The sequence below is a fragment of the Trematomus bernacchii genome, unplaced genomic scaffold (assembly GCF_902827165.1).
Source record: "Trematomus bernacchii unplaced genomic scaffold, fTreBer1.1, whole genome shotgun sequence".
NCBI classification, from domain to species: domain Eukaryota; kingdom Metazoa; phylum Chordata; class Actinopteri; order Perciformes; family Nototheniidae; genus Trematomus; species Trematomus bernacchii.
In genome coordinates this window covers 2,014,818-2,034,859 of record NW_022987689.1, presented here as the reverse complement: position 1 = coordinate 2,034,859, position 20,042 = coordinate 2,014,818, and the positions used below count along the sequence as shown (strand labels likewise).

General features: G+C 40.9%; 1 protein-coding gene across 1 annotated transcript in view; it reads left to right on the top strand.

Annotated features, from left to right (window-relative positions):
- Positions 1-20,042, top strand: part of spidr (scaffold protein involved in DNA repair) — a 41,629-nt gene that overhangs the window by 20,605 nt on the left and 982 nt on the right. The window contains exons 10-19 of the mRNA XM_034137776.1: positions 92-336; positions 9,061-9,219; positions 13,138-13,225; positions 15,295-15,435; positions 15,524-15,586; positions 16,088-16,286; positions 17,294-17,476; positions 18,542-18,635; positions 18,716-18,827; positions 19,682-19,738. Coding sequence (XP_033993667.1) covers positions 92-336; positions 9,061-9,219; positions 13,138-13,225; positions 15,295-15,435; positions 15,524-15,586; positions 16,088-16,286; positions 17,294-17,476; positions 18,542-18,635; positions 18,716-18,827; positions 19,682-19,738 — 1,341 coding nt within the window. The remainder of the gene's footprint in view (positions 1-91; positions 337-9,060; positions 9,220-13,137; positions 13,226-15,294; positions 15,436-15,523; positions 15,587-16,087; positions 16,287-17,293; positions 17,477-18,541; positions 18,636-18,715; positions 18,828-19,681; positions 19,739-20,042) is intronic.

Genomic DNA, 20,042 nt, shown 5'->3' with positions numbered 1-20,042 from the left:
ATCAACTAGTTGAGCATTTAAATAAACGTTGCCGCTTTATTTCTAATCCATCATAACACTAAGTCTCTCTCTCCTCTCTGCCCTCCTTCAGGCTGCTGCCTCGGATGCTCTGTATAGTGTCGGAGCTCCAGGAGTTTTATCCAAACACTGCCTCTCTCTCCTGGAAGCGATCGAGGGTCTGGGCCAGGCTGGCTCTGTGGGGCAGGACGTGGAGGTGGTGGTGCAGAGGGTTTACTCCATCTCTCTGCCCGACTGCTCGCCTGTGTCCATCCTCAAGCCCAGACTTCCCACCAGGTCTTCCTCTGCGTCGCCCAAGGCAGTAAAAAGCAAACACAGGTACCGTCGGAGTAGCTAATAATTGGCAGAGTGAGGCCTTTTTTTCTCATTTGATGCCAAATGAGCCCGGGGAAAAGATGAGTCACATTTTAGCTTCTGTGTATCTCCCACAAATATAAATGACGCTCAATGTGAAAAAAAAGTCATGCTGGTTTCCTTGGTCCCAGGCATTGCATGCTTCTCCTTGGTGGCACAGTGTGATTCAGTGGTTCAGCTATTGTTCACAGCACAGCGGGCCCCACAGTGCTCACATTGTCTGCAGCCATATGGCATTGTTTGACACAAACAGGACACACACATTACTAATTGAATCCAGCCTTGCTGTGAGTGATTCTGGCCAATTCTCGGGAAATTCAGCATGATGTTTCAGAATCGTGCATCGGCAAGACAGAGATGAGTTGGTGCCAACTAATACTCCAGTGGGTGGGATAGGTTTGAAACAGTGTTTATTAACTTGAGGTTCTGAAGAAAACCACAAGTATATTTTATGAGGGTGTAAAACTGTCATGCCTGTTAGCCTAAGGCCCCGGCTCCACGAGGACGAAAACGGGTTGAATCCGCATATTTCTCATGCGTATAGCCCTCTAAGCTCGACGACGTCGTAAGGGAAACGTAGAAACAGACCCCGCAAACAACAACGGGTCCAAAGGTGGATAGATCTGGGAACGGAGCGCTCTGGGGGGTCCAACGGGGCCGTGGAGTCGCCTATAGAGTGGCGAAGTCCCTCCCCTTCCGGTGGACCTCCATGGGACCTTATTTCGGAAAAGTTATGCATTGAAGTCAATGGAGAGAGAAAGATTATCTTTCGATCCCGTTTGAATTGTGCCACGAATTACACATATGATGTTTGTCAATTTAAAAGATAATTTTGCAAGTCAAAAAAAAAAAAAAGTGTCGTAAAACTGTGAAGTAACACATTTGTTTGTGTGAAACGCTAAATGAACTACATCTCTGGTCAACAACACACGTGACGTCACCAAGATGGCCGTCACTACTGTCTTGTCAACACAACGACCCTCACTATCACCACAATGAAACACGTCCTGAAGAATGTCATGCAAAGCTGCCTGCCTGCCTTCCTTTGATTCTCTCTGAACTGCCTGGTCGTTTTAATGTTTAATGTCAACCATTTGTGCAGATAGCATGAAGTAGAGAAGATCGCCGATGCTAACGTTAGCGTTAGCATTTCTCCCCCGGGCTTAAATGGTGTATTATAGAATGATCACACCGGTGACAGTACTATTCAAAGGGTTCACGAAATATGACTACTACTCTTACTGTTTAACATTTTGGGTTACTTAATGTTACTTCATGTTAAGGCTAATAAAAATGACAAGGCTGTAATGCTAACTAACGTGCTAGCTACTAGCTAGGTAGCTAACTTGATCCACACACTCCTCTTTCATCAGACGGGAAGCGAAAGAACGAGCAAGACCCATTGCTGGTATAATAACAACCTGGTACTAAGCACACAGGCATCTTGTTAAAGTTATCTTATCTTAGCCAGCGCCATATAGATAGATTATATCTATATGGCGCTGATCGTATATATACGGTATTATACGTATATCGTAGTGTCTCAATTGTGACATCACTTACGCGACTCTGGGATTTGTAGTCTGTCTAGTTGCGTATTTTTCATAGTCTTATATTTCAACAGTTTTACGACAAACTGTGACTTTTTTGACATGGAAATGATTTTTTAAGATTGACAAACATCATATGTGTAATTCATGGCACAATTCAAACGGGATCGAAAGATAAGTTTTCTCTCCCCATTGACTTCAATGCATAATTTTTCCGAAATAAGGTCCCATACCCCGGAAGTAAGTGGGAGGGACTTCGCCACTCTATACGGTCATTCGTTTTCATAGCCCCGCCTCTCCCTGCCTCTCCCCCGCAGGGTTGCTATCGTGCTCCAGTCGCTACTGACCATGCTACAGTTCTTTGTGCAACATCTACAGGAGCTCCTCCTTGAATTCAGATTATTTATCTTTATCTCGATATGGACATAAACGCGAGTGAAGTCTAATCTGACAGGACGGAGACACGCAGCTCCTGCCGCTGTGATGCAGCGGGAGCAAAACACACACTTCAAGTCAGATCATCACCCTTAGCTATTTTAATTACCTCTCAAACTACCTAAACTAGTTATAAATATGTTCATTTTTACTGTCGGGTCACTCATTACAGGATCAGCTGCTGCATGAGACAGACACTGACTGTCAGAAGAGAGGAAAAAGAGACAGGCTCCGTGTATTTGATGATTATATATCATTATATCGTCGTTATTCATTTGTTTTAAAGCTCAATAAATAACAATGAAGACCTTTGACCGGCACTTTTATAATTTTGTCCGGAAGATTTAAACTTTAACACACGCTGACCGGCGAAAAACTCTGCCCGGTTCTGTCGGCCCCCACCGCGGAGAATACACAGAAGTGCAGCCATGACAACCATTCTTCTTCGCTGCTTTTGTGGAGGAAGTTGCTGCTTTTGTGGAGGAAGTTACAGCGCCACGTACAGGTTCGGCATATGTACTGCATCTTTTCCAGCGTTTGGATGTAAACGGAGCCGTCTCGTGGAGCTTGACACAATCCGGTGTATATTGCGTGGGGACGGAAGGTTTTTTGCGGTTGCATTTGCGTTACTCCGATGCGTTTTTGCCGTATTTGTCCTCGTGGAGCCGGGGCCTCAGTATTCAGGAATTGAACACTTATGTTGGGGTGACATTGAGTTTTTGTTACTACTTCTGAAGGTGAAGTCTATACAGCACATTGTTTTATTCATTGTAAACAAATATCTTACAGCTTGAAACATTAGTCCCTTTTCAGAACATTAATTCACGTCCTATTTTTTCAGTCAAATAATTATTTAATGCAAGGTATATTAATAAAAGCCTTTTAGTGTTTTTTAATTTAAGTAGTATGAAAAATTACTTCTGCAACTCCTCTGGGTCAGTTTTCATCCTTTGGAAAACTGTCACTGGAGTCTTTGGCCAATCACAGGTCATTCCAGAGAGAGAGCGTTCCTATTGGTTGATCTACAAATGCTGACCCACACATCCCTCCAGAGAGTGAAAGGCTAATTCAACACATGAATATCCTACTGGAAACGTTGCTAGTGGTCTTGCTGGGTATATCAGACCTTTTTGCTTAAAAAAGGCAGCTGCTTGTGACTTGAAACAATGCGTATGAGAGTGTTGAGGTATTGTGGGCTGTAAAACCAAAACCATGAGATGAAAGACACTAGAATTAGTTGAGTGTTGATCCTCATTGGGGTTTATCACTCCGTCTGACTTATTCTACATCACATGTAGTTGTTACCTCATAAAGGAGGTTATTGGTTTCAGTTTTTTGGTTTGTTTGTCTGTCAGCAGGATTACAGAAAAACTGAAGTCTCAATTTAATGAAACTTGGTTCAAGGTTGTAGCATTGTTACCTTAAGCGGCAGCGAGATCAAACTTAAATCAATCCTGTCTGTCAGACTTTGAGTATGTTTAAGAACTTCTTCTGACTGGCTTCAGCAAGAGTTGAATAGACCGATGGTTAATCCAATCAACTGCAAATCATTTTGATAAAAGCGGTCGTACTGTTTACAAACAGTTTTCAGTGATGACGTCTCAGATGGCTCTGTGTAACAAATCATCTGGTGTCGGGTAACAAGCCAAGAAAGAACTAATTACATTTTGGAGCAGATCTAAATCACAGGGCGGTTGCACAAATTATATTTCACTATTGGAGACAATGTTGCCAAAGGTCTGCACTCTTGAAATTATCTTCTTCTTTTTTTTCCATTGTTGTTTGAAGAACACTGATAAATACAGCTTTTTAGACTTTATACAGACTTCCATCTAGTCTCATTAGTTCTGATCACCCTCTTAAACAATGGTAACTCCTGAACCCTTCCTTTATTGAAGTTACTGAGTTTTACTCTAGTGGTCTTGTTATAGTTAATGAATAATTGAATGTTGTACTTGACACAGGTCCAGCGAGCATGACCTTTAGTGGCCTGACCCTCCCCAGGCTTGTTGTCTTAGTTCTTTGCTGAGTAAGTAAAGAAATGCTTTGGTTCCTCTTGGAGAGGCCAGAGGGGCTCTGTGTGGTTGAAGGAGAGGCCCAGTCAGCTGACAGGATAACTGACTAACTGAGGGTCGGTTGCATTGTGACACTCGCTCCTGCCATGCGGCTTCTGCAGCTGGTAAACAAACGCCGCCCTCTGACCGGAAACACTCCCACACTTCCCTCCCGTCTCTCTTACCAAACCAGATTCAACAGGCTCTGCATGCGGTTAGGAAGTGATCACGAGGACTGACTTCAAAATGCGTAGGCGACCCTGTCTGTCGCAGATATAAATATTATGAAAAAAGGTTTTGTTTTGATTATACCTTTTTACTTGCATTATGATTTGTTTGCGTTTATGCCCCTTTTATTATAGGTTTTGGGTTGAATAACAACTTCTTGTTATTGGCTGCTTTAAGCACTTTTCCAGGATGCATGCCTGCTCTGCTGTGTGGTTTAATTTGCCCCATTCTGTGTAAAGACAAGGACAGTTTGTACCTCTCAGTTTGTGTCCCCAGCCTCTATGACTCACTCCCCTGGTCTGCATGCTCATTTGATCCTTTTGTTGTTTAGCCTCCATGTTAACCAACACACATGGGAGGGAGGCCAGTACGATATTTATGCCTGAAGAAGATGTTAAGTTCCCGTAAATTCAGAATAGAACAAACAAGAGGATTAACTGTTTGCAGGAAGTGAGGAGAGGCTAGTTGAGGTTATTTTTTTCTGTTGAGAAGGAACACAATGTGCTGCGAGGATCCTGTTACAACCATGTTTATCACCCTGCCTGCACTGATTGGTGGACAACACATAGAAAGGAATCCCGCCTGTCCGCCCCCCACCAATGAGGCCCCTCTTCTGTATCCATAATGTGTGGGTCACTCATAGTGTGCGTTGCCAAGTAATGTGCACGTGCACTACGTGTGTGTGTGACTTTGTGACTGTGTGTGTGTGTGTGTGTTTGCACGGGCTCAGTGGATCGTAGTTCCTGGAAGAAAACCTGAGTTGCTCAGAATTCTGAGATTGTGCACAAAAACAAGTTCCTGAAAACGGCCGGCAAATGGAAGGGGGTTTTTTGGAGGGGGGGAGTGAAGGATCGCTGTTGGAGGAAGTCGGGCTGTGAACAGCTATTAGGGGGGACAGAATAGGGAGGTGGTTGTTTATGTCAAGCTGGTACCACCAAGCGTCTCATCACCCTTTTCTTCTCTATGTGTCAAGTGTCAGATTTCATATCACACTTTTGCACGTTCAGACAAGCTGAACTTAAAGGGAAAGTGTAAAAACATTCCCACCAAATGTGACTCCAGCAGCTGTATTTATATTGTCAACAGAGTATTGACTGATTTATTGATTTAGTCAAATATATTTTTATAAAACAGCAGAGTAAATGTCATAAACTCCTGGTTTCACACGTAAGGATTACGTACTGAATACAGGTTTAACAATATTTTATTCGTTTTTTTTTATTTTTTATCTATATACAATGTCTGTAGTGAGAGGATAGATTCTTGTTTTTTGTTATTGTCTACAAATCCTTTAAAGAAAAGCACACCAACAATCACCTTATGCTGCTAACCTGAATTTCCTCTGTATCCAAAGCCTGACGTATCTTATTCCTCTGTACACTAATCATCCTTACAATTCCTGCTTTGTTATCCCGAAATGATAACAGACTCATCATTGAGCCACAGTTTGGATCTGGGTCACATGTGTCTACTTTATGCTGAACATGCTCACTGTGTATCGATCCCACACACCCCGCCCCGCTGCTGTGAAGACTCCCAATCACTCTAAATATTTGTGACGCACTTTTAAAGACAAACGTCTACAGTAGAAAACAGTGTTGAAAGACAATAAGTGTGTCATTGTTTTAGTTTTCATCATGGAATTTGTTATAGAAAGAAGTCAAAGCATTGGCACACTTATTTTGTAACTTATTTCATGCATTAAAAGTGTAGCTGTTTCCCATATGCAGTGTCTACATTTGCATTATAACTCTGCCTACTCTAGTATCCAAAAATAAACAATAAGTCAACAAACTGTTCAATGACAATTATTTTTAGAGTAAACATGCCTCCATTTTTGGGGTTCAGCTACTAGAATGTGAAGACTGGCAGTTTCTCTCTGTTTTAAATCACTCCAAACTTTTTAACTGTTGGTTGGTGAAAGTATTTCAAAAGCGCTGCCGTTTTGTGGACTTACCAGTAAATCAAAAGAAAAACCAAAAAAAAACATTGGTTATTAGTTAAAAACACGATGACAGGGTTCATGGTAGGACTATAGCTCACCCCAGTTTTCACCAGTAGTAAATATTATTTTTGGTGTTTTGACAGAACGACAAAGTGTTTTTTTCTAGAATAGCAGCGGTTATTCTTTTTTTCCTGAGGCATTTTTTTGTCTTTCTTGACAAGGCATCTAACAGTCAATAAGTGACTAAAGTGATAAACAACACCGTGCCAAATGGGCTGGGGTCTTTTCTGTACTCTACCTTAAACTTATGACCTTGTGTTTACAAGCTCCACAGGCATAACACCTCCAAAAAACAATATTTCTCTCTTTATTTGTATGTGTAACATTGTTTGTTGTTTTAACAATATCTAGCATAGAACTGATTTTAGATTTTGAAGAAAGCAAACAACTGAGAATAATCTTGGGGAAAACAGCGCCATACACCACCAGAAGTCATGTCCGGAATGTTATTGAGATATCTATTTCCAGGTCCCTCAAAAACAAACACAGACAGACCCCATGTTTACCAACAGGAGACATTTATAGGCCTAATCAGGTGGTTGAAAACAGTCTCAAAACTTTCCCAATGTCTGCGATGAGCCTTGAAGTTTAGCCTCAGTTGCAGCACCGTGTGGCAGCCAAGGTCGATGAGGGAGGGGTAAATGTTGTCAGATTGAGGAAAAGATTCACCAGGAGAGTTTTCTTGACTAATAGAATGAATTATGGCTGTTGGAGCTTAGACTTTCCCACTTTCATCATGTATGACAGTCCTCCTCCCTGTTTTTATTTGTCCTCCTTCTCCACTTCTCCGCTGGCCCTTCCTTGTCTAACCAGGGGATTTTAACTCTCTGTTTACTCTGAGGGTTGGTACAGGGCTTTGTCTGGGCTTGACTGGCTGAGATACTGGAGCCTTTAGCAGTTCCTCTCTCAGTGGGAGCAGCAGAGTGCAGGAGGGACACTGCCTCTCTACTTTTCGGGCCAAAGGTCTTTTCTGTCAGCAGCAGCCTGTCAAACCGGCCTCCAGCATTAACACTTGTCTCAGTGACGGGGCTGAGCATTAACTGTGTAACGTTGGTGTGTCACTGGGAGCAGTAGTCCTATAATTGGCTAATTTTATTTGTTTTAAAAAGGATCTGATTCCAAAAACGATTTGGATATTGTGAGGTGGTTGACTGATTCATTCTCTCATTCTCATCACACGTTCAGCATGAAACAAAGCAGCACACCAAGCAAACGGAAATGACTGAAATTCTCAACTTAAGGTGCACTAACTAGTTGCTTCCAGCTGAGTTTGCTCACTTGCTACCATATGTTGGATGTTTCAACTTTAAATTATCCCAGAGCCATGAGGACTTCCTGTTCATGTTGGCTTAAAAGTTTAAAGGCACTTCAAGGACTGACAAAGAATTTGAAGGTCATTATCATTCAAGTTTAAGGGGCCAAGCCTCGAAAGGATTATGTGACTTTTGGGGCCCTTCAACCTAAACAAATAAGACTAGGAACCTGCAAAGAGTCTTGTATTCCTGAGCTACTTGCACATATTTAAATGAGGTAATATGCATTCATTTGGCACAGAGTTGGCCCATTCCCATGCATTTTCTATGCAAATGAACAGTCCAATTCACAAAGATCACTACTTATAGCTGCTTGCAGTTGCACTGAAACTATTAGCCTCTTCAGAGAGTTTGTGGTAACTGAAGTGCATTTATACTGACAGGCATTTCAATTGCTTGCCTGAGGTTTTGAGGAATGCCTCTGCTGTCCGTCTCAAATGTTATCTTTTCTTTTTCTCTGCTTTTGTTCTGCCCACTTTGTGTTTGGCGCATTGTCAACATTCATACTTTACCACTTGGAGAAATGCAATTAAACACTAAAAGGGGCAGATTGCACTTACCTGTTAAACTTTATGGATGTATAATATAAGATCAACTAAATATCTTTTCCTATCCTACCAATCTGACCTTGACACTGGGCAGATAGCGATGAAATCAATTATTTGTGAATTTGTGACACATTGTGCACCTGTTTCCTCTTTTTATAATTTATATAATCACAGCCGTTTGGAATTTTGACAACATAAGACTCATGAAAATCATTTAATCCTCACTGCTCTTTTTGGAAAATCAAGGATTTCTCAATAAAATAACAATCCTCAACAATAAGCATTTCAGACCACCAGTAAAGTAATGTTTTTAAAAGTCGGTTCCAGTTTTGTTTGTATTCAATTCTGCTGCAATTTAGCTTGTGGTTGTGGTAACATGCATCGAAAAGTAGCAAAGAATAAGCCCGCTATCAAGTAACCATGCACACAATTGGTGAAAGACACTGCACTGTGATTTGTTTACACCACACAACATTTTTAACATGATTAAGAACTACTAATATAAACATGATTGCATCAAACCAGTCTGTCTGTGTGTTTTTGTTTGTTTCCCAGGCTCTGTGTGCTTGTCCAGGATGGCTATGGGATGTTCAGCGTGGTCCAGCTCCACCTCCTGTCCTGCGAGGATGACCTCCGCCGATACTGCCTCATGTGGCAGGGGAGGAGCTGCGTGCTGAGGGGCATTAAGGTGGTGCGGCGCGTCACTAGAGAAAGGTGACTTAAACACACCTGCACATCCCTCTATCCCAGGTAGCTTTGGACCATCACTTCAGCCCAGGGCCACGAGTAAACTTCAACATGTGACCAATACCAATCTAAGATATGGATTTCTGCTATATGTGAGGTTATCTTCTCTCTCTAAAGCCATCTGGAAAAACAACCCCAGGGCTGTGTGCTTTTGAGGCACTGAGCCTCAAGCTAAAGAATCAGACATTTGGCTTATTTTTATTTATTTACACATATACAGGTGTCAGAGTTCCCGTTAGAATATTTGTTTGTTTCAACATGTCCGTTAAAGTTGAAATCTTCCGGACAAAAGTAGAAATGTGCCGGTCAAAGGTCTTCTTTGTTATTTATTGAGCTTTAAAACAAATTGATATGATTCGATATTAAACAAACTAATTATAGTAGATTAACTACATTATTCAAACGTGTACAGTAACTTACAATAACACGGGAATAATAAACGGAGCGCTCTCTCCTTGTCCTGACAGCCCGTCAGTATCATGCAGCTCGCGGATCCAGTAATGAGTGACCCGACAGTAAAACTAAACATATCTATAACTAGTTTAGGTAGTTTGAGAGGTAATTAAAATAGCTACGTGTGATGTTCTAACCTGAAGTGTGTTTTGCTCTGCTCGCAGGGGATCATGCAGAGCTGCGTGTCGACTCGTCAGCAGCAGCCGATCTCTCTCTCCCGTCAGATTAGACTTCACTCGCGTTTATGTCCATATCGATCAGATCTAGCTAGTTCTAGCTAATGATATGACTACCTGCTTATTAAAAGACACCTAAACAATAAGCGTCTCTATGCAACCGGGTGAGGCCACAAAGTATAGCGCAGCATTATGCATTTGTTTACATGCCCACCGGAACCCCGAGGCATTACCAACAGATCAACGCGCAATCAACCCATACAGGACATCTCTTTCTTCACATTAAGTGTTAGACATTAGAATTGACTATTTGTGTCTGTCACATACTCTTCTTATCTGTCACATAAGTGGCTCAACTGATGCGGTATTGCGCTAAGGGAAAATAATTTTGACCGGACATTTTGACCGGAGAGATTTAGATTTGCCGGTCTTCAGCATGTTTTACCGGTCATAGTCCAGTAATTACCGGCTAACGGGAACTCTGACAGGTGTATAAAAAGATGGTGTGATTTTTAGGGGGAAAACATGACATGTGACTATAGATATCCCCTATTAGCTTTCCTTAGTCATACTTGAAAATACATGTGTATATATATAAAAAGATAAAACACAGATGATTCAACAAAGTTTCGAAGCTGAGCAGTAACACAAACATTAATATGGAAGTAGGTTGCTTTAAAGAGATGGTCCTCCTTATCAATCCTCAGAAAATATCAATTAAAGTACGTCTGTGTGTACTGCAGATTATACGTTTTTAAGGAATATGAGTGAATGTATTTAGTTTGAAATGTGTGAATAATATCCAGTATTTTAAACCACAGCCAAATCCCCATTTTCATGCTTGAATGCCCTTCTGAAAAACGATAATAATTTGAGGTTTGCAGTTCATATGAACCTGATAATACTCTCCTGTGGGCCGAGCAACTGTGTTTACATGTAAAGTGATATCGAGGTGCACGCTCTCCGTCCCGTGTGAGATTCCATAGTCAGGGTCCCAGATTAGAAACACTGACCTGGGAACATTTAGAGACCGGCTGGGGGTATGTTTACATCCTTGGTATTTTCGATGTCGCCGCGACCCATAATGTCTCCGGAGGTTTACTGTGGTCAGACTGTGATGGATGGGCTATCTCCACCGCTCACACATGGGCGCTATTACCAGCTCAGGTGGAAAAGAGCTTTGACCTGGTCAGGATAAATCAGGCATTCATTTTTTTTTTTCAGTTTCTAAGAACCAGTAAATATAGACCCTCTAACCATATCATGTGAGCTAGATAATATAATGGATACCACTGAATGGTAGACAAAAAGGCACAGCCAGGAACATGTAAGCGTATCTTAGCATAGACTGGAACAGCTAGACTAGCTCTGTGTCAAGGGGAAAAGGCCAAGAGTTAGTCATGCACCCAACCGCCCAATACACGTAATTCTGGGTTTTTGTTTTTTTGTATCTGTCTGGCTTGAACAAATTGAATTTAATTAGTGAGCCTGACCGCAGATTTGATGCAGATAAAAGGTTAATTTTAGACCAGCTAAAGACCCCCCCACACACACCTTTTGTTGTGAGCTTAGCTTCTGATCCTGGCTCAAGTTTCATATTCGCCACAAGTGTGGTATCAATTGGCAACACCTTTGAAAGAGTGTAATGTCTAACCCTTTCTGTAACAATGTTAGTCATTGAGGTGTGTGTGTGTGTGTGTAGTTTCTAAACAATCAATCAGAGGCCACAATGGCATGTGACTTGTGTGAGAGGTGTGAACTGTTCATATTTTCCTTACAGTAAACAGCTATTTTCACAGAAAGCTGCTTAATTTTGCATGTATGCTTGCTTAAAAAAACAAAAGCATAGTTCTTGAAGATCACTTTAAAAAGTCAAATGAAATCATGAATGAAGAAATAGGGCCTTTCTTTCTTTTCAAATGTCTTAAATCAGTCTTCCAAGCTATTTAAACTCATAAGTTGGAAAGTAGTTTTTAATGAATTGGCTTTTTTTCTGACATTTTAGAATCTCCAAATAATTGGTAAAACTAGTACCAGGAAATGTGAAACGGATATGATTTATTTTCTAGAGTAGATGTTTCAAACTCGGCACAATGCCATGCAGAGTGAGTAACAAAAAACGGTTGCCTCGTCACTCCTCAAAACCATATCCAATTCGAGCACGAACGCAACCCTCACTTCTAGTCATTGATGTGTGTACGATATTGGTGCTACATTTTAATCCAAGTGGCATTTAAAAGTTTTGAAAAATCTTGAATCCAACTTGCTTTCAGTCATAGAAACCCTGAAAAACATCTGAGTACTGTACAAATGATCTCTATATAACAATTTACGGTGAAAGTTTGTAGTATTACTTTTGTAGAAACTACAGCTTGTATCTTAAAGCATTGAACAAAGTGCCATTGCATTTGCTAAACAAGCTCAGTTTTAAAGTGAGCTGAAAGAGTCCTGGTAGTTTGTTGTTACTCATCCTCCTCCACAGACCTCACTGGACTCGATGGGGCTGCAGAACCAGTTCCACACAAAGAGAGTCTGTGATTACAGGCTGACTAACAACAGGCTGTTACCGCTGACTGATATGACAGCACACACACACACACACACACACAGACAGACACACACACACACACACACACACACACACACACACACACACACACACACACACACACACACACACACACACACATACATGGATGAATAAGTACCATTTACCAGCCAACCTGAAAATACAATGAATCAGGAGACGGATCTTTCCTGTTAGTGGCTTCTTACCTCTAATTATTTAATCCTTCCAGATTCAGATTGACGTAAATGAAACATCATAAAGGCAAATCCAGGATGATGAAATGTCAGTCTGTCATTATTGCAATTAAGAATGTGCTGAAAGATAGACACACATCAGTAATCTGAGCTTTTTACATGGAGTCATGTCTAATTGTTTTTTAATACCTTGAGTTCTTTGTGGCCCATAGTGATATTGTGATTTACATAGGGTGTGAGCATTCTTTCCCAGCATTCATGTCTCAAAACCTGCTTTTTAAGACGTTCTGTGTCTATACGCTCTGCCAGCCCAAGCATGCTCCCTGCTGCACATTCGTTAAAACCAGCTCTGTCTTAACAAGATTCGTGTTTCAGTGGAAGTGAAACTGGCTCTGTCTTTCCAGTTAAGTCCCCTATTCAATAGCCCCCCCCCCCCCCCTTTCCTTTCTTTCAGTGTCACCCCTCCTTACTTGTTTTTGTGTCTCACTCTCAGGAGCAGCAGGCTTTTCAGCTTGATAGACAGCCTGTGGCCTCCAGAGATGCCTCTCAAAGATCATGGAAACACACCGAGTGTGTCCAGCGTGAGTTCCTACCATCCGCACCATACAGTATATGATCCTCACCCAGCAAGGGCTTGGTTTGAAAATATATTCTTAATTTAATAACAGCAGTCCGGGCTGCAAATAATGATTCTTTTTTATTAATCAATTCATCTGCTGACGTTCTCCTAATTGAGTTCTTGTTTGGTCTATAAAATATCTGTCACAACTCCTGAAGCCCAAGGCTATGATGTCAAATGTATTGTTTAGTGGGAATGCTGATACAGCATGTTATGCTACGGACAAAAAGTTTATTATTCCACTGACTTATTTTGGCCCTCTTCTCCTCCCACATCGCAGAAACTCCGTTCAAACATCAAAACGTTCAGCTCGGTCGGGAATCGCAGGCTATTACTTTTATCATTCATAACTTTCATAATTCCAGAGATACATCCCATAATACATCACATTTTGAACATTTTAACTTTAACATTGCGCAGCTCGTTAAGGCAGAGTGCGTGATGTCACAGCTAGAGTGTAGGAAATCTTGAAATTTGACTCAACTTCCTTGACATGCTTCACGTTTTGAAATTTCACAGATATCTGTTATCGTTCTTCCACAAAACGTTCACATGTAAGAGGTTTATCTCTCATTCCGAACAATGGAAACCTATGAGCTCTGCAGAGCTCGTTAGCTCAACTATAAACACCTGTGTAATGGAACACGATGATGTCATCACTCCAACTGACATGTTCAGAGCAGCAGACTTCAGATAAAGGTTAATGGTCCTGCCCTCAACAGCTCTGTCAATTATGGGGTGTCATCATCTTATGCCGAAGATCAAGAGGGCGATCAAGAGAAGAGAGAGAGTAATGTAACCTCCTAATGTAATGTATAACTCCTATGAAAATGTTCAAAAAGTGCTCAAACTTCACATGTGTGCTAACAGTCCAGCCATGAAGACACGGTCCAATCGTCCCCCAATCTTGACTTGTATATCACCGGTCCATGCCTCAACAGCCCTTCTCCAAATCTGAGATCTCACCATATGTCGTTTCCATGGAAACGCATCCCTCGCCATAAAAGACGATGTCGCTATAACTCCTATGAAAATGTTCAAAAAGTGCTCAAACTTCACGTGTGCTAACAGTCCAGCCATGACGACATCTACGTGAGAGTTTTGAGATTTCTTCAAATGCAGTTGCCATGGTAACACAAGGCTCGCCATGAAACACGGTTTTCTCATAACTTCAGTGAAAATGCTCCAAACGGCCCAAAACTTCACAGGTTTGGTAACGATGCAGCCATCAACGCATCTAAGCGTATTATGGGATGTCATCAAATGCCGTTGCCATGGCAACAGATCATTCGCCATCAAGTTAGTTCAAAAGTTTGCAGTTCAAATATTCTGCTGCTTTTCCAAGCCTTTTACTTTCTTTTCTTCTCTCATCACACATTCAAGCCCCCAGTGTTCATGTATCATTTCAATCTAAATTATTCACTTTCTTCTTTCACATTACATTTCGGCATAGCAGTTTAGCGTCAGCTTTTCAGCATAAAGCATTCCCACTAGCAATTTCTTCAGGAATTGCATTCTCTAGTTTTGTCTGATATTCAGTTAACTTTTATACAAGACAAGGAGAAGCAGCAAATCAACACAATTAAGAAACTGGAACTAGAGACCTTTTGGCATTTTATTCCACAAAAATTACTTAAATAATTGAATGATAGTAGATGATGATTGTATGTCGATTTACGTTGTCGTGAAGATAACTTTACAGGGCGCCCCATATTTCCGCCCTTATTTATTACCAATCCGCAATACAACAGAAATGTACCATTGCTGCAATCAAGTAAAAAGTGTAGATATAACACATGAGACACACAAAATCTATTTTAATAAGTTGCATTGCACAGCTGCAAGGAAATAAAACATTGGCCAACTGACAACAACTCAGTGCCGACTACAAATTCAGCATATGAAAACAAATACAAAACACACTAACAACTTCAGATCTGAGGAGGCATTGCTCATTAAGATTTGATTCAAATGTAGGAATTCATATATTTTCATCAATCTGAAGATGCTTCTTGCTCGTGTTTTTTATAGGAAAGCAGGCCTGCAGGTGCAGCTCCGAGCTTCTGCTACCTGCTGTCGGGTCAGGAGAGCTCAGTTGAACGCACCGAGGAGCAAACTGTGTCCCCACTTTACCTGCCTCCCAAAAAACACACCTTACGAGACATACTGCAGGTGAACGCTTTCTCTCGCACATGTTCTGCACATTGTGATTACTTTTCTTCAGCAGGTAATCCTCAGACATGTTCTTTTCTTTTTTCAGAGTGAGATTAAAACCTGTCGCTGCAGCTTTGATGCCACGGTTCTGTACAAGAGAATAACGCAGGTACTTTTTCTCTCTTATTTCTGTAAGATCACTGATTTAACTTCAGAAGAGCACGGTGAACACTGTGTCTTCTGGAGCTCCTCAGTCATCTTTTAGAGATCATTTGAACCAACAACCTGATAAGAGCTCTGACGTAGAGAGCAGCGTTCATATCGCTGTGTGTATGAAAGTCTGTGTGAAGCCCATGCGTCCTCTACCATTGATTGGTGAGACCTTTAAACTTTGACCGAGATGAGATAGCAGCTCAGAACAAAGTGTTGGACCTTGCCTCATGCGCACACCACTAAAACACCGACACACTTTATAATGCTGGTGTACAAGAACCCAGCATTGTGTGTTGACTACATAATCTATTCAAAGCTGTTTCTTGGTGTTTTTTTGCAAGAATTGACGTTTTGCATCCAATTTGTGCTTGTTTAGTGTTTCCTTTTGAGCTGTTTTCTTTCTAGGTCATGCTGTTTCTAAGTACTTCTGAGTCTGTTCTTTGTGTTTCTGATTCAGAGCAGTGATGTAGGCCAGCGTGAGGTTTGGTTGGTGCTCTCAGACCCAAGTCTTCAGGAGGAGCAGCCCGAGAGGCCGTGCAGGCGAACGGTGGCCCTGTGTGTGAGCACTTCCTGTGCGCTCACTTCCTCTGTCCTCGACGCACTGAACTCCCCCGCTGCTTGTCGCATGTCATTCAGAGATGCCATCAGAGAACATGGTACAGCTTCTGTGCCCTCACATGCCAGTCAGCCACTCTGTCATGAGGTGTTTGATCTCATAGGACTGAGTGCAAACGTCACCCTGACAGTGGTGGAAAGTAAATGACTGCGTTAAGTTCATCAAGAACAAAAAGGAGATATTTGTACTTAACTTGCGTATTTCCATTATCTGCTCTTTTATTGTCATAACTCACAGGGAAATCCAGGGCTGTACTGCAATAGACATAGAACAGGCCTTTTAAATAAATAGCAATACATTTGTATCTTAAAAAACAGTGATAAAAACAATAGTTGCTATGTAAATGAATTCATACAACAATAAACTATAACATATACTTATAATTCCAGAGAATGATATTGTACTTGTAAACTTAATGTATCTGGCAGCGATAGTTACTAGGTAATTGAAGTAGAGGTAGGGATACTAGTACAACAATGTAAAAATACTCCTTACAAGGAACACATTTTACATTTAATGTATTCCACTTATGTTAAGGTGTATGATTAGATGTATGTACTATATATACTTAATTTATAAAAAGTATAGTAGTGGTTGTGCAAGAAAATGTAATCTGTGACACAGTATTGGTTATTTTACATGTTATATTATGTATTAGATTTGTAAGACTTTTGATATATGTCATATGTGGAGGCGTGTGGTGCAGTGGATAGAGCCTTGGTGTTGGGATCAGGGGATCACAGGTTCAAACCCCACTGCAGTCAGTATGTCGTTGTGTCCCTGGGCAAGACTTCACCCCAAATTGCTCCTGTGGGGATTGTCCACAGTATTGAGTATGTAAGTCGCTTTGGATAAAAGCGTCTAACAAGTAACATGTAATATGTGAAAAATAGGGTTTATAAAACTTTTTCTTGCTCCAAATGGAGTTTACATCACAACTGCACCTAAACTAGTCAGCTGATTATGAGATAAATACAATCAATAATCTGGTTTTATGTATTTTGTTTCCCCTGTCGTTATATTTTGATTTCTAATTTCCACATCCAGGTGTCCTCCTGTGTGCGGAGCAGTCCGTTCTGGAGATTTGCTCTGCGGACCCTGAGGGTCATTCTGAATCCAGGTCGGAGTCGGTGTCGCTGCCTGAGCCCCAGCAAAAGACCCTGCCCAAACCTGTGAGACTGGATCCTCTCGGTGCCGAGGTCACACCCAACTCCCTCTGCTCTCTTTCAGGTCAGCCTCCCCCCCCCCCACTGAGTCTGTGGTTTTTATTTACATATCATTGCATTAACTCGCCTCATCTGAAGTGATTCCTGCAGAACCAGCCTGATGTGTTGTTCTCTCAGGGGAAGAAAACCACTTGTTTTTCATAAGTTTACAACTCAGCAAGAGGCCTTGATGTGGCTTCAAGGCATCGCTTTCTGCTTTTTGTTATTCAGTGTCCTCAGGCTGTCATTGTTTGGGATTTTATGAAGTGAAAACACATGCAATTTGGTTGAATTCATCTCATCTGTCATTGTGTCAGTGAAATAAACATGCCTGCTCCCCCATATGGCTCTAAATGTCAGATTAGGGGAGCAACAACGTCATGAGGATGAGTTGCATTCTCCTCTAAATCTGTGTTGCATACAGACAGCATATGTGCAAATTAATTACAATATAAAATCACTTTTTTGTTATTAACCGAGTATAAATGGAAAGTCTTTGTCTAATATTGCTTTGCTTTCTTTGATTATTTGCCAATTATGTAAATGTTGCAAAAAAAGCTGTCTAAACTAGACAATTATCTGCATCTGTGGACTTTGTGTCACAGTGGAGGTTATAGTTCACACTGTGAAGCCGCTTAGTTCTGGCCCCTCTGGCTGTACATGTTTAGTCAGGTGCCTGGAAGAAAATAAAACAAGCATATTATCTTTTGCACTCGTGCATGAATACTATCTTCTGGAAATAACCGGTGGAAAAAGCTGAAGACCGGAATGTACCGGAGCCATTTATCAGAGTTACATTTGGTATCTTATGGCAGGGAGCTCTCTGCTGCGTCTATCTCTGCAATCTCAGATAAAACTGGAAGGGATGTGTTTATCTCTTACACCCGGTCACAAACATTCACACACTCCGAAACCTATGTGTAGATCATTTATGTTTGTGGCGTCAATATTTCAAACTTTTAGAATCAAATGTAAATAAAATAATATAAAAAATAGGCTCATAAAAGTAAACTAAAGAACTAAAAGTACACTGCATTGCTGGTTGTTGTGTCTTAGTATTTGATTTGAACTCTTTAATTTCTGCTTGCAGGCGTGATAGTTGGTGTGGATGAAAACACAGCGTATTCATGGCCTGCCTGCAACCACTGTGGGAGTGACAGTTTAGAGATGTTAGCTGAAAAACCGTGAGTTCTCAGCTTTGATAAAAATGTCTTAATGCAAAGAAACATCATGGCATTCACATTATTTTGTTTTCTTTCGACAGACAAAACTTCCGCTGTGTTTCTTGTCAGTCATTGGTGGACAAGCCAGACACGAAGATTCGACTGGAAGTGTTCCTGAGTTCTTCGATAATTAATTGCACTTTGAAAGTTAAGGTGAGAAAAACAGTGTTATTGTGTTTTAAGAATGAGTTTTAAAAAAAAAATCTATGTGCCATAGGACTCAAGTATAAATTTGCCTGCGTTTTAAAAAGAATATATCAATATTTTCGATATTTATTCGCTTTCTTATCGAGTTTGATAAGAATAGGGCTGCAACTAACGATTATTTATGTTATTCATTAATCTGCTGGCTTTTTCTAGTCTGTTTGGTCTATAAAATATCCATCCCAATGTCTCAAAGTCCAAGGTGATGCCTTTAATGTCTTGTTTTGTCAGTCTATAACCCAAAGATACTTAATTGTTAAGGCAATATCAAAACTACTACCGACATAAAGGGGTATTGATCTTCTCATCTCACTCTTATCAAGAAAAATATGTAGTTTTAGTAGAATTCCCATAATGTTGAACTATTTCTTTAAACTGAAAAAAGGGAGGCATCACTAAAAATGCAAAACAAATGCAGCAGAACAAGTTAGGATGGGAGCAGGCTTGGTTCAAAAGTTTAGATAAACAAACACCAGTCTTGTTGAAGTGTCCTTGAGAAAGACAGTGATTCCTCTCTAGTACAAACCTGCACATTAATAAGCTGAACAAATAAAATCCTTCTCCGTATGTGCATCTGCATGATTTTATTATGTAAAACCTGCTGAGACTTTGTAATCAGAAAACTGAGCGAGCCAAACTGATAAAACTATCAGCGCTCTCTTTATCAACCTACTGATAATCCAGCGCCTATCAGTCTGTTACTCACCGGCGAGCACACTGTGTGAGCGCTGCATTTGTTGTTCATTAACAACATTAAGGCGATAATTAAAAAGACGTGCAAATCTTTTCATCTCTCCCGACAGCTGCAGGAGAAGACGATAATGTCCATCCTCAACACTGGTGCACTGGAGGGTAATGAGGTACTGTATCCTATAACACACTGTTACATAACTCTGGGATTAACTGCTCAGTGCATTGATCTTATGTGTCCTGAAAGCACTGTCATCTGCTCATGTCAGGGTGATAAGGCCTGCACTGAACAAGAGAAAGCCCTGAGTCATACGTGTCACTGATAGAGTTAAAGGAATTTGCTGCCAAAATTGTGATCTAATCTTCCACCCACCTCTTTTATTTCGTGTATTTATTTATTTATTTTCAAGTTAGCATGCCGTTTTTACTCTAGGATTATTATAGTGTATTTATTTTATGACATTAAGGCAGTTG